The sequence below is a fragment of the Notothenia rossii genome (assembly GCF_949606895.1).
Source record: "Notothenia rossii genome assembly, chromosome: 3".
Classification (NCBI taxonomy): Eukaryota; Metazoa; Chordata; class Actinopteri; order Perciformes; family Nototheniidae; genus Notothenia; species Notothenia rossii.
In genome coordinates, this window is record NC_136901.1 from 43310568 (window position 1) to 43337375 (window position 26808).

The 26808-nt window shown below is 41.6% G+C and overlaps 2 protein-coding genes across 6 annotated transcripts in view; one reads left to right on the forward strand and one right to left on the reverse strand.

The window, feature by feature from the left end:
• The window catches only part of LOC307031830 (butyrophilin subfamily 3 member A2-like), a 17429-nt gene extending 16795 nt beyond the window's left edge, over positions 1-634 (reverse strand). Inside the window, exon 1 of the mRNA XM_079669287.1 lies at positions 161-634. The gene's annotated coding sequence lies outside the window, so the exon portion shown is untranslated. The remainder of the gene's footprint in view (positions 1-160) is intronic.
• LOC307031827 (Fc receptor-like A) lies at positions 340-24094 on the forward strand (the record flags this gene model as incomplete). Of its 5 annotated transcripts, none has more annotated exons than XM_079669274.1 (12): positions 340-838; positions 18824-18862; positions 18956-19225; positions 19738-19986; positions 20415-20663; positions 21036-21152; positions 21761-21811; positions 22116-22184; positions 22601-22666; positions 22810-22853; positions 23270-23321; positions 23983-24094. In XM_079669274.1, the coding sequence occupies 11 exons, from the start codon at positions 340-342 to the stop codon at positions 23285-23287; spliced, it is 1671 nt and encodes a 556-aa protein (XP_079525400.1). In that variant the 3' UTR covers positions 23288-23321; positions 23983-24094. The 5 variants fall into 5 exon arrangements, with proteins under 5 accessions (XP_079525400.1, XP_079525401.1, XP_079525402.1 ...); XM_079669277.1 differs by adding an exon at positions 18265-18327 and having other exon boundaries at positions 711-838; positions 23270-24071; XM_079669278.1 differs by lacking the exon at positions 340-838 and adding exons at positions 17014-17400; positions 18265-18327 and having other exon boundaries at positions 23270-24071.
• Between the last annotated feature and the right edge of the window lie 2714 nt (positions 24095-26808).

A 26808-nucleotide genomic window follows, 5' to 3' on the forward strand; every position in this document is an offset into this window, starting at 1 on the left:
CTTCCACCTTTCCAAACAAAACACACTAGGAAACTTCACGACCGTCGACCAAGTAAAGCAGGAATACACAAATCATCACAGTCGGCTGGTGTAAGATGGAAATGTGATCCGATGTATATTGGACTTCTAATAACAAACATACTGATGATTGCTCTCTTACCTATGTGTAGCGCCTGGTTTGCGGCCTCTGTGTGCTCGGTATGCTGTGCTGAGAGTGCAGGGAAGCCGCCTGGCTTCCTCGACTCATGGAGCCAATATATTATATACTCCACAATTCTCAGAAGCGGGCAGGCTGTGGCTCAGTTTCCCAAGTCGGGTCACAATTGAAACAGGACCTTGATGTCTGGAAACGGAGGGTTTGCTGGATTTTGCTGCGTCATGCTGATTCTGAGCGGGGATATACATCTAAACCCGGGCCCTGGTCATGTTCAGCAGACGCATACCGACGGTGCTCCACTTTCGTTCATACACTGTGAACAAGTGGCGGGCGCGAAGCACTTTGTTCCTGGCTCGGTTTCCGTGGCGATGACCGGGGTGCCATCATGCGGTTGTGGAGCTGCGGCTGTGATTGGCGACCCTTCGATCGGCTGGACCCGAGCCGCGCAGAGCTGTGCGTTGTCCGGAGAGACCCCGCATCTGATGACCGGGGTGGCGTCTTGCGGTTGTGGAGCTGCGGCTGTGATTGGCGACCCTTCAATCAGCTGGACCCGAGCCACGCAGAGCTGTGCGTTGTCCGGAGAGATCCCGCATCTGACCTGCGGACCCAGGCTTCGTATCAACGACACACCGGTGCCTGTTCCTCCAGTCCAAGGGGAGCTTTATGATACAATTCAACAAGGTAACTCTGTCACCACTTCTGAACGATCATCTCATGCACCCAGTGGCAAACGACACTCTAACTTTCAGCGCACTATTTGCAGCGATTTGAAGACAAAACAACATGACACCAAAATGTTTCAAACTGTAAATCATGCAAAGGTGTTATGGGACTCAAATGTCAAACCTAAGGGCATTTTCGGTGGACACTTAAATATCAGAAGCATGACGTCAAAAATGGAACAACTGGAGCAATTATTAACAAACTCAAACCTTGATTATTTATGCCTTTCTGAAATCTGGCTACACCCTTCAATTCCGTTGGATATTGTTAATATCCCAGGATATAACATTTATAGACTAGATCGTAATCAAGGTAAGGGAGGGGGTGATATGATTTATGTTAAGAAAAGCCTGCAAAGTAAACAAATCAAATGATCCTGTGATACCACTGAATGTGTGGGAATAACTATCTCACTATCTCAGGAAATGTGTTTTAATGTAATTGTTGTATGTCGACCTCCGCAAAGAGTGTTTTTTATGATAATTTAACTAGTATTCTCAAACAGTGTAATGGTAAAGAAACAATCTTAATGGGTGATTTTAATATTAACTGGTTAGACAAAAAAGGCAGGAAGAAATTAAAGGATATTAGTGATAGATTTCAAATGAGTCAATTAATTAAAAATGCAACAAGAATTACTAAATCATCACAAACATTGTTGGATTTAATTTTTACGAACAAAAAGGATCGCATCTCAAAAACATACAATCTTGTTACTGGCATGTCCGATCATAACCTTACTCTAGTTGCCAGGAAGCTATCCAAGCTGAGTTACAAAAATAACAATATAACAAAGGGTAAAAGATATATCTCGTACATCCCAAAGCGGGACATGGGAAATCTGGAGAATGAAATAATGCAAACTCACTGGTTTGATTTGACATATGGTGAAAATTGTGAGGGGGCCTGTGATAATTTGAAACATACTTTAAAACAAACCGTAGCTAAATATACAAAAGCAATGCCTCAAAATCGTATTGGCAAACAACTGTTACCATGGTTTAACACTGCTTTATGGGAAGTAATGAAAAAAAGGGATGTAGCTCTAAAGAAACCTTTAAAATCGGGACTAGAAACAGATCGCTTGATATACAAAAGTCTTAGAAATAAAGTTACAGTTCAATTAAGAAAGGCAAGGGGAAATTACTTTTTAGATACTATTCGACAGGCAAAGGGGAATTCTCAAAAACTATGGAAAACCATTGACAAACTTATTGGAAAAGATCACTCAAAAAATTATAATACTGAGCTTATGATAAACGGAACCTTACAACAGGATAGCCTAGCCGTGGCCAACCATTTTAATACTTTCTTTATTGAGTCTGTTTCAGAATTGGCACACAGTTTCAATGTAACAGAACCGCTTCTTACATTAGCTGACGATACAAAATTGCTCAAACTCAACTGTACAAATGAGACTAAAGTGAATAAAATAATTTCCACCTTATCAAATTCTAAGGCTAAAGATCACAGGGGACTAGACACAGTATTTATAAAAAAACATAAAAAGAACTTAGCTAGCTCCATCACCTATATTACAAATCAATCATTAAAAGAAAATACATTTCCATCAGTTCTTAAAACTGCGATTTTAACACCAATTTTTAAATGTGGCGACAAGAAAGAACTAGGCAACTATAGACCCATCAGCATTCTACCTGTTGTGTCCAAAGTAGTTGAAAAAGTAGTCGCGGAGCAGCTGGTATCACACTTAAGCTACAACAACCTACTCCATCCTATGCAGTTTGGTTTTAGGACCAATTATTCTACTGAGACTGCATGCTGCTATTTAGTGGAAGGAATCAAGGCTAAGGTAGACAAAGGAGGGATAGTTGGAGCAGTGTTCCTTGACCTGCGAAAAGCATTTGACACAGTAAACCATACCAAACTTTTATCAAAACTCAACAATTTCAACCTGTCAGTTAGCACAATACAATGGATCAGGTCTTATTTAGCTGGTCTTTCTCAATGTGTCTGTATAAATGATAAACTGTCAGAAACTACGCCATGCTCAATCGGAGTGCCACAAGGCTCAATTCTTGGACCGCTGTAGTTCAGCATATATATTAATGATCTCCCATCTGTTTGTGAGGATGTGGACGTCCAGATGTATGCTGACGACACAGTGGTTTACACTCATGGGAAAGATGCTGAACAGGTTGCCTCTAAGCTCTCGTCGACGCTGCACAAAGTTGCTCAATGGTTAAATGACTCGTGTCTTACTTTAAACACCAACAAAACAGTGACAATGTATTTCACGAATAAGAAAAAAACAACCATGCATCCACAGCTTCGTGTGAATGGTAAAATAATTGAAAACGTCAATGAGGTCAAGTACTTGGGAGTGATCTTGGATGCCAATTTGACTTTTGAAAGCCATATTAGAAGCATGACTAGAAAGCTGAAATATAATATTTTCAAATTTAAACATATTAGGAACTCATTAACACAGAAGCATCGAAAACCTTTTTGCATGCCATGATACTATCACATTTTCAATATTGTATAACCTGCTGGTCCAAAGCAACTAAGACTGCTATGAGACCACTTGATGTTCTTTATAAACAAGCCTTAAAAGTTATGGATAGAAAGTCATTACAACACCATCATTGCAATATACTGTCCAAATACAAACTTTTCAGTTTTGATAGTCTTGTTCTATTTTCCCGAGTTTGATTGATATTCAGAATCATTCACAATTCTACAACACCACCGTTGAGGGGCTTTTTTCAGTTTCGCCATGAGCAGAGTTGCAGAAACTCCAGATCTTCATCAAATGCAGATCTAACCATCCCTCTGAGGCGCACTGCCTTTGGACAATCAGCATTTTCGTTTACGGCCATCAAGCACTGGAATACTCTTCCAGTTGAACTTAAAACCTGTACTGATTTTAACTTGTTTTCCCATGGCTCAAAAAAAATGATATTAAGCAACCAGTCATGCCAACATTAATTACACTGTAATCTGATTTTTTTTTATTCAATCAATCAATCAATGTTTATTTATATAGCCCAATATCACACATGTTACATTTGTCTCAGTGTACTTCACAGTTTGTACAGAATATCAGTATGACAATATGACACCCTCTGTCCTTAGACCCTCATCATACCCTGCTTTCATCAAAGGTTGCAAATAAAATCCTGCACAGTATATAATGTGAAAAGTAATGCATTGAATTGCAAAGTCTATACCACTCTTCTCCTGAAAAAGTCTGTGCTTTATCAGCATCAGGAAGTCATGAGGGAAAGATACCAGATTATAAACATTGAGGAACAGCATGACTCAGAGATCACATATATATGGTATAGATATAAAATCACCCACTTTACCTTTATCATTCTGGTATATTAAACTTTTCAGAACATATTTATTGGTGAACAGATCTGCCTTTTTCAAACCACTGCTTTTATATTTGACTGAAAATCAATTGTAGGCATTACATGATTAAGAAATCTCAAATATGGAACTCATATACATCCATTAAAAAAAGTGAGCTAATGCAAATTAGCTCACATTTTGTAATTGTCTCAAGAACTGTTATTTTGCATGATTACTGGATTTGAAATATATATTTTTATATTATATTATATATTATATTATATATCAATGTATTCTGTAAACATATTATCCACTACTCCTTTTTCTGTAATCAAGATAATGAACAATTTTAAATAAAGTTTATTTTGACATATGCTCGTGTACCATTTGGATTATTTTTGCTTTTAGAAATACGAGTTCAAAATGTGTTTCTTTTTCATATTTCCTGTGATATTCAACCTCAGTTGATAGATAAAAGTTTTTTTTGTGATACGTGCACGTTCTTTGATAAGTTCAAACTAAATCAGGAGTGACAACTACATTTTTTAAATTACTGTACATGTTTGAATAAACGTTTAAAATAAGTTTGTATTTTCTGCTCAAATATCACTTTTGTACTCAGATCTTATACTTGAGTAAAACAGAAGTACTCAGATCTTATACTTGAGTAAAAATAGAAATACTCAGATCTTGTACTCGAGTAAAAGTAAAAGTACTCAGGTATTGTACCAGAGTAAAAGTAGAAATACTCAGATTCTTGTACTTGTGTAAAAGTAGAAGTACCAGAGTGTAGGAATACTCTGTTAGATAGATAGAATTGGAGGGATGAAACCCCTCTTTAATGGTCACACATGCAGAGCACACAGCACACACAGTGAAATGTGGCCTCTGCATTTAACCCATCCTAGTACTAGTGGGCAGCTACTGTACAGCGCCCAGGGAGTAATGGGAGTGAGGGGGGGAGGGGGATGTCCGGTGCCTTGCTCAAGGGCACCACGATGTGGCCACCTTGGGAAGAAATCGTCGATATATGCCCGTATCCCTGGACAGGGTCCTGAAAACAGCTAAATATTTGACATTGTCCAATTGTCTCCATTTTCACACCAATTAATTAGAGGGTGGCCAACATAGCACAGTCCTTAGCAAGCTAGCTGGACGGGCTCCAAAAAAAACGTTTATGTTTTTATTTCACTGAAGCTTATGAAATTGTTTTTAGTTCTATTATTATAAGATAAGATAAAATACTATTTGTTTTATCATTTTTGTTATGATATCTAATGATCTGCATCGTTTTAGTCAACTGACTATTCAGGAGACAGAGTTGCTGATCATTTGACCTTCCTTTGAACATTACATATTAACTAGAGAATGCAATTCCTGAAGAAATTGCTAGTGGGAATGCTTTATGCTGAAAATCTAACGCTAAACTGCTATGCTGAAATGTAATGTGTAAGAAGAAAGTGAATAATTGAGATTGAAATGATACATGAACACTGGGGGGTTGAATGTGTGATGAGAGAAGAAAATAAAGTAAAAAGGCTTGGAAAAACAGCAGAATATTCAAACTGCAAACTTCGGAACTAACTTGATGGCGAATGATCTGTCGCCATGCCAACGGCATTTGATGAAATCCCATAATATGCTTAGATGCGTTGATGGCTGCATCGTTACCAAACCTGTGAAGTTTTGGGGCGTTTGGAGCATTTTCACAGAATTTACAGATGTAGCACTCCAAATAGGACTTACATGGGTGTGTCCCAGTCAAAAGTCCAGCGGATCCCAGTGGCTGTGGGTGTTGCCAAATTGCTAGAGGGCGTTGCCAAATTTCCCCATTTGTTCAATTACAGGATTTAACCATGAGATGGCGCTTCATTCACAAATACACAAAGACAACTGGGTGTTGTAGAACTTATTCTCTTTGCATTGTTTGCAGCTCTGCAGTTTTGTTTGCTGAATACTGTAGCATTTAATCACTTATTTGTTATGGTTTTCACAGGCTACTATAATGAAAAAACATCAATATTTTAGATCAAATAAAGTATATAGTTTGCTTTATGCAGTATATTTTTTGTAATATTGTTGGGGTGTTTTTACACAGTACAGTAGATTGAAGTAAATCAATTTATACATTAAGATAAGATGGACCTTTATTAATCCCCGTGGGGAAATTTAGTAGTTCAAACAGCAACAGGGTAAGAGTGAAAAACAGGATAGCACAGATTCACACAGATTAATAAAATCAAAAATAAGATGAGCGATAAAAATTATAATAATGAGAAACTATGAAATAAAAAATGAATAAAACTAAAATATAATTATCATATCATATATTATAATGTATTGTATTATTAAGTAATATCATACATTAACCCCTTTATAGCAGATGCCACATTGAATGGATGAACACATTTATGCATCAATAATTACAACAGAGTATTTCTAAATACAAGTTGTAAAAATACTTATATGTATTTAATATTAATAACATAATGATTAATTTCAGCTGATAATACTTTTCAGGGTTAGGTCCGGTCTGCTCTCTGCTGCAGAGAAGATCACTGCTCTAAACAAAGTCAAAAATCCTACATCCAAACGGAATAAATATAATTAATTATTATTAATACGTTAAGTCTTGTTAATTGTTTTTCACTTTTATTAAATGTTTGATATTTCCGGCACAGATCCTTTCATACCGGCAATGCACGATAGAAGCAACAGAAAGTGCGACAGTTTAAATATGCCAGTGTTAATTTCGTCAACGAAAACTATGACGAAAAATGTTCGTCAACAACCGTTTTTACTTGACTAAGACGAGACGATGACGAGCTAAAAATAGATTCTTGATAACGAAAACTAGGACGAAATGTATATTTAGTTTTCGTTGACGAGACGAGTCGGGACTAAGGTATTAATGGTGGACTATCGGACATTCAAAACGCAGCATATTTTCCCCCAAGTGTCCATCTTGTCTGTCAAAATGCATCTTACGTTTCTAACTTGCAATATCATTATTTCCCCCTCTCTTCTCTCCAGAAGAGCGATCTCCCTGTGTCTCTCTGTGTGCGGGGGGCGGGGCCTAACAGAAATGTAGCAGCGGACACAGAGATCTGCCGGGGACGGAGCGTTCAGAGAGTATAGAGACACATTTTGACTAAAAGTTGACTAAAATGTAATTTTTCTTCGACTAAAAGTTGACTAAAACGTTTTGAGTTTTCGTCGACTAAAAGTTGACTAAAACGTTTTGAGTTTTCGTCGACTAAAACTAGACTAAAACTACGAAGGATAGGAATGACTAAAATGTGACTAAAACTAATAACCATTTTCGTCTAAAGACTAAGACTAAATCAAAAACAGCTGCCAAAATTAACACTGAAATATGCGAACACAAACCTACAGACTGGGGGTTGAGAGATCACAGGAAGGGGGGGGGGGGAGCTGTGGAATGTGACCATCCCCCTTGGGAGACTTACTCCACACATTCCGATGGCCAATTAGTTTTAAACAAAGAGTTTTCAACATACAGCATAGGCAACATGGGGGGTGGGGGCTCCTCAAAAGAGAAAATGCAGATATTATTCACTCTCTCGACTCTCTGGTATCTCGAGCTGAGCACTCATTGGTGGTTTGTACCCCGTGCTATTGATGAAACTCTCCATTGGCTCTGCAAAAGTTTGTTGTTGTTTTGTGTCAGTTTTACGTCGCCACTTCCATTCACATTTTTCATCATTGTTCCACAATGTTTATCATGAAATTAATATCCATATATGTTATACTATACTTGCACTGCTTACCGTTGTCATACTTTATATATCTTAGCATATTCATACACACTGTTCATACTGCTCACAGGCTGCTGTGTATATCTAGTGTATTCATACCCCTCACTGTTTATTCATCATTCAATTAATTCTATATTTTATTCTGTAGATTGTGTACATTACTTTTCCCTTTACTGCTTGTTGCACCGTTAGAAGCTAAACTGCATTTCGTTGTCTCAGTACCTGTAATCTGTGCAATAACAACAAAGCAGGCATCTTTATTGTAGCCTCAACAATCAAGTTCTAAGTAGTGCAATATGAAAATAAAAACAACTACACTCTTTTGGCAGTGTTGTGGTGCCGAGAGATGGGAGTCGGAGGCGGGGTATCAAAGGTACAAGCTAGACTTTTATTTAGCATCTGAAAACCATTGTAAACAACTTCATGCCCGGGAAGCGAAGACCGGCGGAAACAGGAAGTCCGGTTCACTAAAATGTCCGTGCAGAACAATACCCCAACCCATAGATCCGTGGGTGAATAATGTCAATCACCACGGTGTACACATTAACAACAACTACACTATTTTGGCAGTGTAACAATTAAACAAGAACTACACTCTTTTGGCAGTAACAATTAGATAAATAATAAACTGTCAGACTGACACTGAAGACAAACAAACTATTTTCAGCAATCAATCTGTTTAGTTGACTCTGGGTGACATGTGGCGATTTAAAAAAATCGTTTTTTGGCTGTTTAGATGGTGTTGCTCCATCTGGGTCACTGCCGGTGGTTGAGATGGTGGGGTCTTGGCGACTAGTTTTATAGCAACATGTACATTACTTAGGTGCTTCAGGAGATTGGCATTGCTGTTTTTCGATGTGGACAATGCTTTCTGTCCTGCACACAGTTTACATTTGACCATAATATTTTGTGCGTCCTTTATCCCCACAAATTGAAAATAGTGGTTTTATCTCTCACAGGCTCCGCCCTCTACTGGACTCTATGGGTACTACCTTATCATGCAAGCATTCACCTACTGAGATTTCTATAGACGTAGCCGGCCCCAGGGCGGGCCTACCTGAATGCGTGCGCATCTCACTTCCATATAAAAGGGGGCCTCGCCTCCCTAACCATCCTGACCACCATCCTTTACTGTTCAGCGAGCGGAGGTGATAGCCTAGCACTGAGTCCGAGACTCATTTTTTGAGACAAAGGAAGAAAGAGAAAGAAAGATAGCTGGCGCCGATCCCCACCATCTCTGCTTTGAGTGTTTGGGAGACCAGGATATGGCCGAGGCGGTGCCATTTCACGTTCGCCATCCCTTCCGAGTCTGGCGTCCATGGAAGTCCACCGCCCAGGGCTGTACTCTCCCTGGATGATGATCATGGCGGCGGGTGTGTGGGCTACTCGCTCATTGCTAGAGATGCCCCCGCCTCACCAGGTCAGAGCGATTATTTGGCCGCAAGGCCGAATAAGTAGCTTGGTCCACGAGCTTTGCCCCAGGCCCGGTTCCCCCGGGGACCGGTGTTCGGTGGCTTCATATGATATAGGGTCGACCCTACTTCATCAAAGGCCGCCGCCGCTGCCTGCCTTGTGATGTCCCTGGGATATCACGACGTAGGACATTTTTCCAAAGAGGACCGTGTTGATCTCCTGGGAGCCCCGTCTTTACGGAGGGGCTCTATGGATCGATCTCCTTGCTCACGGGATAAGGAGTAATCGCAGCGTGGCTGATTCTTGCCCATCCCCAGCGGAAGAAACGCTGTCCTACATTCCCCGCCCCCACTGTAAACCCCAGTATAGGGAGCCAGCAGGTGGGCGTGTGCACGTGAGTAGAATAAACCGTGTGCTGTCAAAGCACTGTGCGGGTTCAAGAGACGCTATTGCCGGCGTGCTGTTGTCAGAAAACACACCTGGCCTGGTATAATAGCTACGATTAATGCATTTCACCGTTGAATGGGAAATACAGCGTTAATACGTGGGCGCGCGGCCCTCGTGAGAGTGGCCGCGGTGAGTTCAGGGACCTCCGCAGGGGAACGGTGGTTTACGTTTGTAAACTCTAGTTCTAGAGTGATGTGTGGGAAAAATGCATTCAGTGAGAACGAGTGCATTTATCCCAGAGTAAGAGTAATCTCTCTCCACAATTCCACTTTTGCCCATAATGTCCGTTTCGAAGAGACGGCATTGTGACGGTGCGCGCAGGCGCAGCCCCCCTCCTCTGAGGGCGGGCCACGTTGCATTCAAAGACCTCAGTAGAGAGAAGAGTCACCGCAGCGCGCGCTCCTCCACAGGCTTTTCTGCAGACGAGGGAGCGCGGCGCGACGGTGAGACGAAGGGAGAGGTGCCGGCACAGAGATCTCGTGCCCGCGGCGCCCTCCACCTCTTCAGCCCACCCCGTGGAACCGGCGTGCCGGCACTCACGGGGACGGGCTGCCCGTCTTCACGAATCTGACTGGCCTGGCGGGGGGAGAACATCTCTCCGCCCCGGGACGAGAGGGCGAATCCCGCCTCCTCTCTGTATAATGCATTGATCACTACGTCTTCTAATAAGAATGAGGTTGATCTTTATCAAATTCTGAGTGTCTTTTGTTTCCACAAATGCTAATCTTACACACAATGTTAACCGTACAAATTCCCCATTCGCTGCCCCAGCTGTAGCTCCTGTAAAGGAGGTGGCTAGTGGGCATGCGCAGATGAGAGGGATGAACCGCAGGGAGTGCTATCTAAAGGAGAGCGCTATGCGGGTGCAGGGACATTATGGCCGGCGTATTGCTGTCAGAGAACACACCACGCCTAGAGCAAAGACTTCAATTAATGCAGTTTTCCATAGTGGTAAAGGCTGCATTATGGCGGAGCCCGCACTCACACAAGAGCGCGTCTCAGTGCGTTCAGGGACCTCAGTAGAACACACTACGCCTATAAAAACTCAGATTAAATGCTGTTTAGAGTAGTGGTAAAAACAGCATTATGGTGGAGCGCGCGCTCACACAAGAGCGCATGGCGGTGCGTTCAGGGACCTCAGCAAATAATCGGCCCTTTCTGTGTCGACCCTCCATGGGCAAATCTTCCCTTCACGGGGAGTTTTGCGGCGGAACGGGTCACCAGAGAGTATCACAGCTTCATAGCTGCGGCCCAACAGCTGAGGGCTTTCCATTAACACAATGTTATGGGGAATGGAAACTCAGCTGTGTGCTAACAAAGTTGATGGACAGGACGCTGAAACGGGGCTATTCACTCCAGTTTTGCAGCGTCCCACCTCCTTTTATGGGCATGCGAGAGGAAATCTGTCTTCCCAGGAGGAGATTGGTTTCCTCTCAGCAGAGATTCAGGCTCTGGTGCAGAAACAGGCTGTGTCTGTTGTGCACCCTCAGCTCAGAGAAAATTGTCTTTATTCCATGTACTTCCTGGTTCTCAGGAAGACAGGGGAATTTAGATCTATTCTAGATCTCAGCAGCCCGAATCGCTACATTGCCTGCAGAAAATTCTGCATGTTAACTATAAAACAGTTAATTGGGCTATTGCAAACCGGGCGATTGGTTAACCACCATCGACCTGAAAGACGCATACTTTCATGTGGAAATTGCTCCGGAGCACAGGAAGTGTCTGCGTTTTGCCTTCCAGGGAATAGCCTAAGAGTACAACAGATTACCGTTCGGCTACTCCCTATCCCCATGCACATTCAGAATTTGTGGTCACTGCGCTTCAACCGCTGCGCGCCCACGGCATGAGAGTTTTTCTTTTACCTAGACGACCTCATAGTCATGGCCGGGTCCAGGGAACAGGCAATGTTTTGCACAGCACAATTGATCACACACCTAACCAAATTAGGCTTTGCGATCAATTGAAAAAAGAGCACCCCCATACCTCACCAACAGGCGTTGTAGTTGGGAGTGGTGTTCGATGCAGGCGCGCTACGCGCCACCCTGTCAGGGAGCAGAAGTGCGTCCCTTCTCGGGCGGTTCACAGGCTGTGACAGGGGGCGACAGTGACAGCTTTAACTGTCATGCAGACTTTGAGTTTCATGACGGCTGCTCACATTGTGGTCCCGCAGGGGTTACTGCATATGCGCCGCCTGCAGAGGTGGTTCTCCAGCCTGCGTTTTGATCCCAAGAGGCACACACGGCGTTTGGTGGCCATCCCCCCCTCAGTGGAGGGCAACCTCCGGTTCTGGGGGTCACCCGGGTACCTCCGGAGGGGGTCTCCACTGGGACGGGTAACCTCCTACATCACAGTGTTCACGGGAACAGGATGGGGAGGGACCTGCCTGAAGAGGGCTATAGGTGGGCGCTGGTCTCTAACAGAAACACGACACAGCAACCTCCTTGAGCTATGGGCGGTAGTGTTAGTCCTCCAGCATTTCATGCCCCTAATTCAAGGGAGACATGTATTGGTCAGGAGCGACAACAGCACCACAGTGGCTTATATCAACAGGCAAGGCGGAGTCCGCTCCGTCACCTTGTTGGCCACAGCGGAGAGGCTGTGGTTATGGGCTTCAGAGGTGGTGTTATCTCTGAGAGCCCTCCATATCCCGGGACTGGAGAACAGGGGGGCCGACCTCATGTTGAGGGGCGGCCCCCTGCCCAGTTCGGGAGAGCGGAAGTGGATCTATTCGCCAGCCGGCGCAACAGCCACTGTGCCCTGTGGTTATCCATGGCCCTGAGCGACGACCTGCCTTGAGGGGTGGACGCGTTTGCACACGAGCCATGGCCAAGGAAGCTGCTATACGCCTCTCCACCGCTGCGTCTCACTCTCCCTCTCCTGGGGAGAGTGAGGCGAGAACGTCTGGCAGTCATTCTGGTATCGCCGGATCGCGTCAGGGCGCCGTGGTACTCAGAGATGACAGAGATGAAGTTGGGCCAGCCCTGGGTAATTCCCCAGTTCTGGGGGGCGATGTCTCAAGAGGCAGGTGCAATCAGGGCGTTACCCACTCTGGGCCGTCCTCTCCAGGCCTGGCTCCTGAGGGACAGGCTGAGACAGGGTGGATTGTCTGACAGCGTTATTCAGTCTATCCAGGCAGCTAGAGCGGGATCCTACACAGCCTGTTACAGGCCAAAGCTGCTGGGATTCCAGCGATGGTGTGAGGAGCGGAAAATGGAGCCCCTATATTGTGAGTTGGGCTCTATTTTGTCCTTTTCACAGTTATTGGTGGACAGAGGGCTTGCTCATTCTACTGTAAAGTGTATGCAGCAGCCATCTCGTCCTGTCATGAGGGATTCAACGACAGGTCAGCCTTTTCTCATCCACTGATGTTGCGGTTTTTACAGGGGGTCAGGAGGCTGCGCCCAGTAGTGTGCGCCTCCACCTCGCAGCGGGACCTGCCGCTGTTGCTCGAGGCTCTGGTCACAGAACCATTTGAGCCTCTGGAGCTCTCCTCACTGTCGTGGACGACAGCGTTGCTACTTGCCTTTACCACAGCCAAAAGAGTGTCCGAGGTAACCACTCTGTCGGTGCATCCGAGCTGTTTACTGATTCGGGGTAACCGGGGCGACACTCAGACCGAACCTCCCCTTTGTGCCCAAGAGCCTAAGGAGTGCATTCAGGTCGAGGGCTATTCAGTTGGGGGGATTTAGTCTTCCACCCCATGGTGGGGCCAGGGAAGCTAAATTACACCTCCTCTGCCCGGTGCGCACGTTATCATGTTATGTAGAGCGCACAGCTACCATGAGACGCACTGAACAGCTGTTTGTGTGCTTCGGGGGCGGGGTGACTGGAAAAGCTCTGTCCAAGAAACGCCTGGCAGGCTGGCTTTGCGGAGGCATTGCACACGCCTACGAGCAGGCAGGGAGAGCCTGTCCCACGGGGGTCCGCACACGAGCTGTGGCTGCGTCGACAGCTTTATTCAACGGTGTGAGTGTGGAGGACATATGCACGACGGCGTCTTGGTCAACGCCAGGCTCCTTCATAAAGTTGTATCTCTTTCTCAGCGTCTGTGCTTGCTGGGGCAACACAGGACTGGTGAGGAGGGGGGGTCTGTGGGTCAGTTGGCATCTTACCCCCTCTCCGGGCGTAAATGCGCTTACGTTTCTCCGAACTCCTGGAGGGTCGCGGGGTGACGTAATGCGCTTTGGGCCCTTACAGGAGGGTCGCGGGGTGACGTAATGCGCTTTGGGCCCTTATGGAGGGCTCTCCATACTATAGTCCGTACACACTCTGCATGGGGTCAGTGTCTGAGTGTGGGGACATAGGGGGCACTTGTGCTCTCCCCATTTTTCTTTAGGGACTCAGGAGAGAGGATGCATAGTGAACCCATACAGCTGCGGACTTTCCCTGTCTGCCTATAAGCGGATGCAGGGGAGCCCTCAGCACTGTTTTCGAGCACACTTTTATGCGAGGCAAGCGCGTCAGGGTGTGCTCTATCGGCCGCAGCCTGGACTTCTCCACGGTGACAACCGAGGGAGAGGTGAGTGAGGCGCAGCGGCTGCTAAAGCCGGTCAGGGACAGTGAGGTGGAACGGTGTGCTGGACGACAGTGCATGCATACATCGGGGCTCCGCCCACTGTACCCATAGAGTCCAGTAGAGGGATATAACGCTGGGTTACGTATTCTAACCCTTGTTATATTAACACAGGCGGAGCCCTCTACCTTGGGGCACTGTCTGTCCTATACCGCTTGCTGAAGAGTGGTGTAGGATGGTGGTCAGGAGGCGAGGCCTCCTTTTATACGAAAGTGAGATGCGCACGCATTCAGGTAGGCCCGCCCCGGGGCCAGCTACGTCTATAGAAATCTCAGTAGGTGAATGCTTGCATGATAAGGTAGTACCCATAGAGTCCAGTAGAGGGCTCCGCCTGTGTTAATATAACAAGGGTTACAATACGTAACCTGGCATTATATCTCCAAGTTGTAAATGCGCTGCTGCTCTCGCTGATACTTGCATCTGCCAAAGTGTGTGTGCTGGTGGTGGGCGTTGCCGTTTATGTGTGTGTGTTAGCAAGTGTTTGTGTGTCTGTCTATTTTCCCCATAAGGCAAGACCCGCCCAACTCTGTTTCTGATTGGCTTACCCTGAAATGTTACCCCGCGTTAACCAATCATCACTCCTCTCTGGCCACTTTCACTTTTCCATGATGGTACTGTGAGAGGACATCGCTGTATTCGCCTGTAAATTACATCTGCAGGGAGATTCGGTTCAGTTGGATCACATGATGTAACACAGTAACGCACCCATTTAAATCACAGTAACTATAACGGCGTTACTGAATGGGAATAGGTAACTAGTAACGTTATTAGTTACCGCAAAAGGTAGTTGCGTTACAGTAATGCGTTAGTTTGTAACACGTTAGTCCCAACACTGGTAAACACACACCTGATCACCTGAGAGCTGCCGTTTCATTCAGACTGTTTAAAAAAAAACAACGGTCTGATTTTAACAACCCAATGTGTGATTGTTATAGCAGTAATATTAGACACTAATAATACAGTAAACTATTAACACTGTACATATTATTGTTTGCCCGTGGGATTAGGATTATCGGTAGTGAGAGCCGTGCTGCATTTTCCTCCGGTCGGATGTGATATAAAAATAAAGCGATTATTTTTGTTGTTGTAAACTCACGTGGATTAAACTACATGTATTAGTGCATTCATTTCAATTTGCGAACATATGATACGTTAAATGATCGTGAGGATGATGGTTGAAAATCATTTGTTTGAGCCGGGCAGCATTTCCTGATGAAAAAACATAGCGATGGTTTTGTACTTACACCTACGTGAATTAAACAACATTATTTTGTTAAATAAAAACATGGTGATGTTTTGTAAATGATTAAATGTCTCTTATTTAGCACAGAATATGATCCTATCCGTGACATATGGATCTTAACAAATATCCGCTATATCAGATACCTGTAGATCTATCAGCTGTTTATTTCACATGACCTCCAGTGTGGCAGCTTTTCACGGCTCCCCCTGATGGATCCATGATCCATTGCAGCTGGTTTCATGAAAATTACATTTATTTATCAAGGGGGCGTATCAAGTCCTGCCGGGGGGTTTTCCTTTTCAGCAGGGGCCCACCCCGTGCAGGTCACGGACCCGCACGGGTAGGCGTCTGAAATGAAGCGCTACATCTGTATGAGAAAACTGTGTTTCATGGCGAGCATTGTGTTGCCATGGCAACGGCATTTGAAGAAATCTCTAAACTGTCCGTAGATGTCTTCACGGCTGGACTGTTAGCACACATGTAAAGTTTGAGCAGTTTCTGAACATTTTCATAGGAGTTATAGCAACATCATGTTTTATGGCGAGGGATGCGTTTCCATAAAAACGGCATATGGGGAGATCTCAGATTTGGCGTAGAGCTGTTGAGGCATGGACCGGTGATATACAAGTGAAGATTGGGGGACGATTGGACCGTGTCGATTGGACTACAGCGACATCGTGTTTCATGGCGAGTGGTCTGTCGCCATGGCAACGGCATTTGATGACACCCCATAATACGCTTAGATGCGTTGATGGCTGCATCGTTACCAAACCTTTGAAGTTTTGGGCTGTTTGGAGTATTTTCACTGAAGTTATGAGAAAACCATGTTTCAGGGCGAGCATTGTGTTGCCATGGTAACGGCATTTGAAGAGATCTCAAAACTGTCCCGTAGATGTCTTCACGGCTGGACTGTTAGCACACATGTGAAATTTGAGCACTTTTTGAACATTTTCATAGGAGTTATAGCATTAGGAGGTTACATTACTCTCTCTCTTCTCTTGATCGCCCTCTCTCTCTTCTCTCTCTCTTCTCTCTCTCTTCGGCATATGATGATGACACCCCATAATTGACGTAGAGCTGTTGAGGGCAGTATCATTAACCTTTATCTGAAGTCTGCTGCTCTGAGCATGTCAGTTGGAGTGATGACATCATCGTGTTCCATGACACAGGTGTTTATATTTGAGCTAACGAGGTGTGCAGAGATCAAAGGTTTCCATTGTGAATTCCATTGAATGCTGTTAACAGCATTCCCACTAAATAAATAACCCTTGTTTATTTGTAATGGAAACATCTGCATGCTTTTAGATATAATAACTACATTTTGATGTTAAGCCTTACAGCTTCTCGCTGAATAAAAAATGGATGCAGTGTATTTCCTCCCTCTGTCCACCAAATGTCTCCACACTCTCAGAGTCATGTTGAACTCCTCACTTCTCAGAGTGCAGTCACATGACCCTGGTTCACCTGCTCACCTATTTCCACTTCCCCTCATCAGCCTGCAGAGTATAAGTATCCTGCAGCCTCTGTCTGTCTTTAAGCTTTTTGTAATCAAACACTGGCTTGTTTGCATGTGGGTCATTTCCCTTAGCAGCCACTGACAGATAGTGAACTTTTAGCAGACTTTTCTCCAACATGGGGGCCACTGTTCTTGCTCTTGTAGCTTTAGCACCTCGTTACAGTTTCAGCTTCTTCTTCTTTCACCTTCAGAATAAAAACCACACGAGGAACCCACAGACAGAAACAGGTAGACGGGCCTCTCAGCTCACGGGCAGCCAGCGTCTGAAAACCACCCAGCTAGCACATGCAGTAAAACTATTTTTATCTGGAAACCGAGTAGTTTAAGTTAGCCTGATGTACCTTGTGGTTAAGTGAAGGGCTGATCGAGGTTGTGTTAATAACAAAGGGACTGCTGATCACAAGACTCATGCATTAGTACAACTGGGCATCTTTTTTTCTCATTTAGTTCTAAAGTCACCTGCATAACAGATGAAAGTAATAGAGGCTGCAGTTTGTTAAATATTATTATTTAAGTATGTGAATTAAATAAAAAATGAAATAGTTTACTTACATATGCAGGTCTATTGTAGATGTTGCTTTATTCTGACCAAATCAAACAAAGGACCAGGTCATTGATGTTATTTATGTTGAAATCACCTTTTCAAACTGCCTTTTAATGTTATTGTTAATATTATTATTATTATGAATAAAGACATATATTGAGTGGGTATCACGTGCATAATAAGGATTTAAAAAGAAAACTGCCAATGATGTTTCTCGGGGGAATTTGGCAAATTTGGCAATAAAGATGTGGCAATAATTGAGCCTTGTGGTACTCCATATTTTAAAGACAGCATCATAACAATGTTTAATTCTGTGTAAGTAGTTATGTTAAAGTATATTTTTCCGTCATGTCATAATGCTGTTTGTCTGTTCTACACATTGAGACGTAAAGTTGTCTTTCTCACGTGTGAGTTTTTGGCCTCAGCCTCTAATATTAACCCCACCACTGACACGTATTTCCTTCCATGACACGCGTCTGAGCTACAAGGCGTTTCATTAGTGAGCCACACAGGAAGAGACCAGCCCTCTTCTTCTTTTTATATTTCAGTGTGAGGTTCACTCAGTCAGCAGCCAGACGCCATGGAGGTCACAGCGCTCTGCATCACACTGTGTGAGTACTGAGTCTTCATCTGCTGTTTTTCAGATAAAATATGATACTAGATCATATTAGCTAGAGGAATATATGGAGCTAGATTTGTGTCAATATTATTTGTGTACACAGATCACTAACCCGTGTGTAAATGTAAAAATAAGTCTACGCGTGTCACTGCCATTTTGGTACGATGACGTGGTTTCAAGCATTTTTAGATGAAGTCTGAAAAATAATTGCTGCTTGACGTACATTTTATAAATTCTTTACACATTTTCCATTCATATTTATGTGATTTTACAAATCCTTTTGAGAATTTATTTTACATTTACACACGGGTTGTTGATCTTTCCAAAGGCATTATATTGAGGCAAATCTACCCCCATATAAATAAATACAAATGATTAACATTTTAAGATTTTTCAAATTGTTTTAAAAGTATTATCTATCAAAGATATAAGGTTATAACATCTAATATAAGAACTCTGTCTGATGTTTGTCTCTGTTGTCTCTGCAGGGATGACGGTGTTTCTGCAGCTCTGTGAACAGAAAGTTGGTAAGAAGCTTCTTTACCAAAAAGAAAGCAGAACAAATCATAACTTTATTTAAAGTGCTATATATTAATCTCAACAACACATGTATTTATCAGTTTCAGATAAAGATGTTTGGATCGAACCATCCAGACTTCAGGTCTTTGAATACAAGCCTTTCTCTTTAAGATGTGTGGGCTTCGATGGTTTGACTGATGTGAACATTTCACGGTGGAGCAAAGCAGGAAAGGAAACTTGTGATGGTTCAATATGGGGTTCATTTCATGAGTTGAATTGCACCATTAAATCTCCTTATAAGGAGGACAGTGGAGATTACTGGTGTGAGGCTGGAGGGAAGAAAAGCAACTATGTGAACGTCATTATCACCGGTATGTTGACATTAACATATTCTTTCTATACAATGTTTGTTAGAAGAACAAAAAAAGGGCAATGATGCCAAGGTTATAAAATAAACATATCCTTTTTTAGCAAACATTTTCTTTTATCTTAATATTGTAAATAAAGAACATAATTCATCAAGAAAGTGCAATAAGAGCAAACATCGTGCACAAAGCTGAGTGTAGTCATTAAGCAAAGCCTACTATTGGATTAAAGTCATAAAATTGCAAAAAACGATGTTTCAAAAATCTAAAACAAATTGTGGTTTTCTCCTGTCTTTGATGTCATTTTAACAATTGTCTACAAATATTACAAATAACACACTCTGATTTCTGATGTATTCATCAATGTGTTCAGTTTATTTATCTGATATTTCTCATTTCTGGGCATGTTACAACCCGACTTTACATCACAGTATCTTCACAATGCCTTCGTCTAAATCTATTGTAAATAACTCCTACTACAAAAATCAAACTGAATGTTTGATCCCAATGTTGTTCAGGTGGCTCTGTGATCCTGGAGAGTCCTGTGCTTCCTGTGATGGAGGGAGAATCTGTGACTCTGAGCTGCAGAAACAAGACGACCACTTCCTCCATCCTCTCAGCTGACTTCTATAAAGATGGCCGCCTCATCAGGAGCAGCTCTACAGAGAACCTGAACATCCACAGAGTTTCTAAATCTGATGAAGGACTCTACAAGTGCAGCATCCCTGATGGTGGAGAATCACCAGAGAGCTGGCTGACTGTCAGAGGTGAGATCAGAAATGTATGAGATTTTCTCTGGGAATGAAATGAAAAAGATGTTAAGAGAAAGCTAAAAGAAGAGATAAGTCAAAACTAGTGCACACAAAGTGAGCAATCACTGTAATGACGGACATCATTTTGTTTATACGTTTCTGAGTTTGGATTATCTCGCCAACTTTCCGAGTGATCTACTTCCTGCCAGACTTGTGTGTTATACTGAGGGAGTTCAGTGCTCCACGTGAGGCTATTTGACACTCAACAAAGTGAAGTGTTTAACAAACATGGGGCAAACATGTAATGGGGCTTTTTCTTGATTCGGGCCAAAACATTTCATGGCAGATTTTGCATTCATGATTTGTTGAATGTAGCGTTGTTGCCATTAACGTATGCAGTTTCTTCAAATGTTATGAAAGGCTTTAACACCTTTGTTGTTCAGCTGGCTTTGTGATCCTGGAGAGTCCTGTGCTTCCTGTGATGGAGGGAGAATCTGTGACTCTGAGGTGCAGAAACAAGACGACCACTTCCTCCATCCTCTCAGCTGACTTCTATAAAGATGGCCGCCTCCTCAGGAGCAGCTCCACAGGAATCATCACCATCCACAGAGTTTCTAAATCTGATGAAGGACTCTATAAATGCAGCATCCCTGATGGTGGAGAATCACCAGAGAGCCGGCTGGCTGTCAGAGGTGAGATATGTTATGTTTTAATACAAGTAAAATACTTGCATTCAAATTTTACTTATGTTTTTATGTCTTGTAATTACGTTGTTGAGGAACCTGTGACCCCAGTTGTTCATATCATATACACAACTATACCGTAGTTTTGTATATTTATGTAACCTTTTGAATCTTTGCATCTTTTAATTTAATCTACATTATTACTTGTACTACAAGTAATAGGACAAAACTAATGGCATCAAAATATACTTAAAGTACAACAATTACAGAATATTATATGTGATTTATAATGTGTTCATCACTTTGATGATGCATGTCAAAATGATGTTAAGAAATACATGTGATTACCGTCTGCTCCTAAGTTAATTATTCCTATTTCAGTTTCAGCTGAAGACTCTTCCTCCACTCTCGCCCCGTGGATCTTTGTCTCTGTTTCATTGATGGTTCTGCTGCTGGCCGTGGGAATACATCAATTTTGCAAATGTTATCGGCACAGAGGTACGATTACAATCCACCAACAATCTGCTACTATAGGCTATGGAGAGCTGCAGGAATGAGTTTTAAAAACCTGAAAGGAGTCAGCATTTTAATACTTTGTGTTCCCTTGTGTTGAAGTATTTTGTTTTGGTTTAAGCCTGAAATCAGGTCTGTGGTTAACACAAGCTGAAGAGATTTTAACGTTTTGTTTTAAGTCATAAAATACGTCAGTAAATACCCGACTGGTGTATTTCAAAGCGGCGGTTGCTAACAAGTGTCTAAATGAGACGACTAAACGCCATCACACCCATCCTAAGAATAATGAAAAAACTAATTGTGTGACATTCAGGATTCGAGGTGTTGATAATAAGGAAACACTCAGTTCTATTTTGAGCCATTACATTAATTATCTTTCTCAACGCTGTGAAGGTATTTGGTGAAGGTCAGCGTCCCTATAGATTTTATTTGTATTTTATGAATGGTTTTTTCTACCTCTCAAAAATAGGTCAATTTATGTTAGCTGTCACAACATGAGGCATGGAGGAAAATAGTTTCCATATTCATTATGCCATGTCTGAATCTTCTTCTGTTTATGGTTTTAATGTTGTTTTTCCTTTACTATGCTGCAGTGTTGCTCTGCCAGTCCACGTTAGCACCCGGACCGGCTGAGCATCACACAGGTGAGAACACAAACCAGGTTGCATCCTTCATAAAGATCTACGTAATGTAATTAGCTTACCTTAATATACTATGACTTTTAAATAGAAGATTCAAAGGTTTTTTCGTCATGTGCGAAATAACTAGAGTGTAGTTATACGTGGTATTAGAATACGACCAATTGTTTAAAGGATGTTACATATCTAATTAAAATGATAACAATATTCTGTACTTAATAAACACTGGCTGTTTTTCTGTCTCATTATTTGTCTGTCCATTTATCATCGTCGTGTTAACTAAACAATATGTCTTTGTTGCTGGTTTCAGTAGAGGCCAGTGCAGTGGATTCAGGCCAAATGACGAATGATGTGGTATCAAAAAACAGGAAGAAGAAAGGTACCTAAAACCTGACAGTGTTACTACTGCTTTAATTTCACCTTACATGCTTGTCTTACTTATATCAAGTACAGTTGTGTATTTAATTGCAGTCTAAAGGCAAACATTTTAGACAATTATTGTTAGGGGGTGGGGGGTTTGGGAGAGAAACTCCCTCTGGAGGGAACACAGGAATGTTAGCCTTTGCAGACCATTTACATGCTCTAAAACCTACAAAACACACTAGATGAGAGGGGACACCACAAAAAGCATGATTGAGCCTCTTTAAATACCTTGGGACTTTTTGTCCAAAGATAATCATGTTTTGGGCCTTTTTTTCTGTCTGTCAGAACATTGGAAAAACAATTGGCCTGACTTTCTAGTAATAGTTATGTTTATATACTGTATGTATATGATTAACTATGTCTCTCTATCAGGTGAGGATCAATCATTTCCAACAGCCGTTTACTACACCTTGGGCCCGGAAGAAACTCAACAACAGGGTGAGACCCAATGAGATTAGAAATGTTACTGATTTTAAAGCTTTAACGGCTCCATTGTGATGTTCAGTGTCCTCGTTGGTAATAAAAACATTCAGACTGGTAGATGATAGTTACCAGAATCATAACCTCTATTTTCAACGCAGAGCCATCCGTAGCAGAGGTAGACTTGTATTCTACAATCCAGCGGGTAAGACTGAGAATTAAATTATTATAATTAATTATATTAAGTCATACTGGATGGATGGTAGATATTTTAAACATCCTAATATTTACAACTTTGGACAAAATGGGTGTGTGGTTGGTTGAACGAGGGTTTAAAATAATGTGCTTTGACTTTATACAAATATGCATGTTGGTTTAACTATATATTATATATAGAACAAAAGGGTAACCATCTAACATACATTTACTGGAGTCATGCATTCAACTTAAAATTAGATTTTGTAACATTCCTCATTATTATTCTTGAACTTTAGAAATATTTATAATCATGCTTACTACCTGTAAATGATATAAAAACATATATAACATTTTAACAAAGCCTACCTCTATAATACCTCTATATTCTATATTATTAACATTTGTTCTGCATTTGTTTTACAGGTGAAGATGGAGATTTGAGAATCTGTTTCACACCCTGTACCTTAATGAAAAGGTGAATTCATGAGAATGCACTGATATTTGTTTATAAAGTATTCTAAATAAATAGTTATTTTTTTATAAGAACAAATGTAGGTGTTAGTTGTCAAAGTGAAGCACTCATTTATGTTTTAAGATATGAAAGTTTCTTGTGGTTTCACAGTTAAACCGACTTGTTCCATCTCTCAGACACACGGCTGATTCTAAATACTCTCGCTGTGGTTTACTGCCGAGTTAAAGGTGTTTCTGCATCGCGCTGAGTCTGTGGTTAAACATGGTTTATATTTACTGTCCTGTGAAAGTGTGAAGGTGACTGTGAGGACACATGAACTATAAAACATTTCACAGTCTATTTTTGTGTCACTGTTTTCAGATTAATTGTAATTGTACATATTGCTTTAACGCGTCACATAATTGAATGAGGTTATACCGCTCTGCCATAGAGAGCATATTCACATACTATGAATTGCTTTCTTACCCCAAAACATACACACTGAGCTTAACACACACACACACAGAGACTTTGCAACTCAAAAACGAATCTACTTTTATACAGCCACATATTATTGTATCTTATCATATTATAGAACTGCCTTAATCATTCACTAAAGCTCTTAAACTGTCTTTTCCTCTTCTTCTTGTTTTTGTCTTTTGTTGCTTGTCTTTTACTAAAATAGTTTGTGAATTTGTTGTTCATGTGTGCATATTTTAAGCACTGCTCGTACGGGCACTCGTAGTTTCATTGTATGTTATATATAATGACAATAAAGGCTTCTATCTTAAACAGCATCTGCATTGATTAAAGAAACTCTGTTCTTTTCATCCTGAAAGAGAAACCAGACGTATGTCACTGTGACATATTTTGTCCAATGATAAAAGTAAATTCAGCCGTTTTCAATCTATTTTTATTCATGTATTTGTATAATTTGTGTATTTATTGTCCGCAGTGTTTGTCAACTGACTGCAGGTGGCAGAGGAGCTGAATATGGATATTATATATGACACGATAAACCTGCATTATTTGTTATGCTCCCTCTGTCCACCAGATGTCTCCACACTCTCAGAGTCATGTTGACCTCCTCACTTCTCAGAGTGCAGTCACTGGTTCACCTGCTCACCTGTTTCCACTTCCTCTCATCAGCCTGCAGAGTGAAACCAGCTTGACTCCTCTCTTTCCTGTCACAGACTTAATGTGTGCCTCTGGAGGGAACTGTTTTAATCTTAGCAGACCATTCACATGCCATACAATATATGTAACAAACTACAGGAAAGTGAAACCCCCAAAAAGCACAATAGAGCATCTTAAACACAACTCGTGTTTAAATATGTGGACTTTAATGGCTTAGAAAACGTGTGGTTGTTCAAAGGAATTATTTTCAAGTAAAACTTCACTGAATACATGAAAACAAATAACACAAATACACAGATATGAAAAGTTAAATGAGACCAAATACTCTGAGCAGAGTTAACAAAAGAAAATGCAATATAAATATAAAAATGTACTTCCAGCTCTAGGAAGATTTGGGTTGAATATATTTACTGAACATTGAACTGAGTTGAACTGAAAATCATTTCTGATCAATTTGCTAATCTGACGAAGCGTCTCTCAACTTGCCGACCGAGTCCTGAAAGATAAAAGAAAAACATTCAAGGAAACAATTGAATCTTAATTAATTTACTTAACCATGACATGTAATGTAATCTTTTAAAGTATATTTTCAAGCCATTATGAGGAACATTTACAGTCCTACCTTCATCACGGGTGCGTAGAGAGGCTCCTCTGCTGAGGGTGAGTTTTTAAATCCTGATTCTGCACAAGAGACAAGTAATTCATGATAATATGCAAGAAATCAACAGTAGAATTATCTTAAATAACTTAATTCAATGTTAATAGTTGGAAAAACACCTACAAGTAACCTTTAGATCCAACATTATCGCTTTAAAAAAGAGAAATGTCAGTATTTGTTATGTTTTCTGTCCAGCACTTTATCGTTAGAAGGGTTTGCCATGCAACAGAAGATGAATGTAGGTTCTTACTTTTTAAACTCAAACCATAACCTAAAAATTATTCTGAAACATTTGACAAACTGAGAAAAAAGTCAGAATATCAGAGAAAACACTTATTTCTGGGGAAAAGTCATAACTAATAAAAGTTTTATATTCTGACTTATATCACTTTTAAGGTTTTTCATTTTCATCAAGCACTTTGAACAACCTGGTCTCACCAGAGTGCGCGACTCCACCACAACTCCTTAACACCACAGTGCGTGGTGGACTCACAAACTCTGCGACATTTATGTGTCGTGGTGCACACACGCATTTCTACGACGTCCAGCAAGTGAGCTTTTATTCTATCAAACGTTTTTAAAATCTACTTTATAGCTTGTACTAACTAACTAAATTGTATTTGTATTCATAATAATTTTGATTTTTCATCAGAATGTATTATGGTGCATTAGTTACAAATTTTTGTTCTCAAAAAACAGTGCATTGTGTGTAATACAACTGTGATTTTTATTAAATTAGTTAGCTTCAGCTGTGTCAAATAGATTGTTTCCTTTAGTTAACGTTTTTTAAAAGAACATTATATTCCGATTTGATCATGTCCCCTTTATTGTATTATGGAGAGCAATGTGAGCGTCCATTCCCATTGGATAACGGAGGATTTTACACCCGGAAGTAAGTATTCCCCTTACTGTCGATTGATTTTACAGTGATATCTGCACTACTCATCAACTCAAAAACACCAGATTATCCTTGTTGATTACAGAACATTGATTGGTTTAAATTGTGTGCAATGCTTTTGTAATTTTCCCCTTCGATTCGGAGAAACAAATATGTGTTCCGAGTTTAGGATGGCACTACCCAGAATCCTCAGCTATTGTTCCGCTTTGCCTCAAGCTTTGTGATTGGTTGATCTCCAACTGCATTCCATATGAAAAAAAGACGTTTCGTAAAGGATAAATACTTTATTCAGCAGTGCTTGCTTTACTCTTTGAAAGTCATCACATGAATGCATTGTAATAAATGGTTCGGCTGCATTAAATATTACACATCTGTCGTAGTTCTTTATTTATTTTACAGCAGGCATGGGCAAACTAAGGCCCGCGGACCATATACGTCCCGTTGGGCTTTTGAATCCGGCCCGCCGAATATTGGTACAAAATTGTCCAAATTATAGTAAAGACCACATTCATTTAGCCTTTTTCCTGCAATACCCGGCATTTCAGTTGATCCCACTAGATGGCGCACTCTAGACACAATTTATCTTTGCTTGAGTCTGGTCTATTCTCTCAGCTGGCCCCACTTGGCAACCCAGCAAGATCGGCGAATACAAGCAGTAGCGCTGAGCAAAATGACTAGAACGCGACCACACACTTATAAAAACACTTATATAAAGTCAGGGAACACTAACCAGACTTAGTGTGATTCTGTCTATTTTACCTTACTTTAATAACCATCCGTTCACTGTTATTGACCATTGTGAAGAGGCAGACATTTTC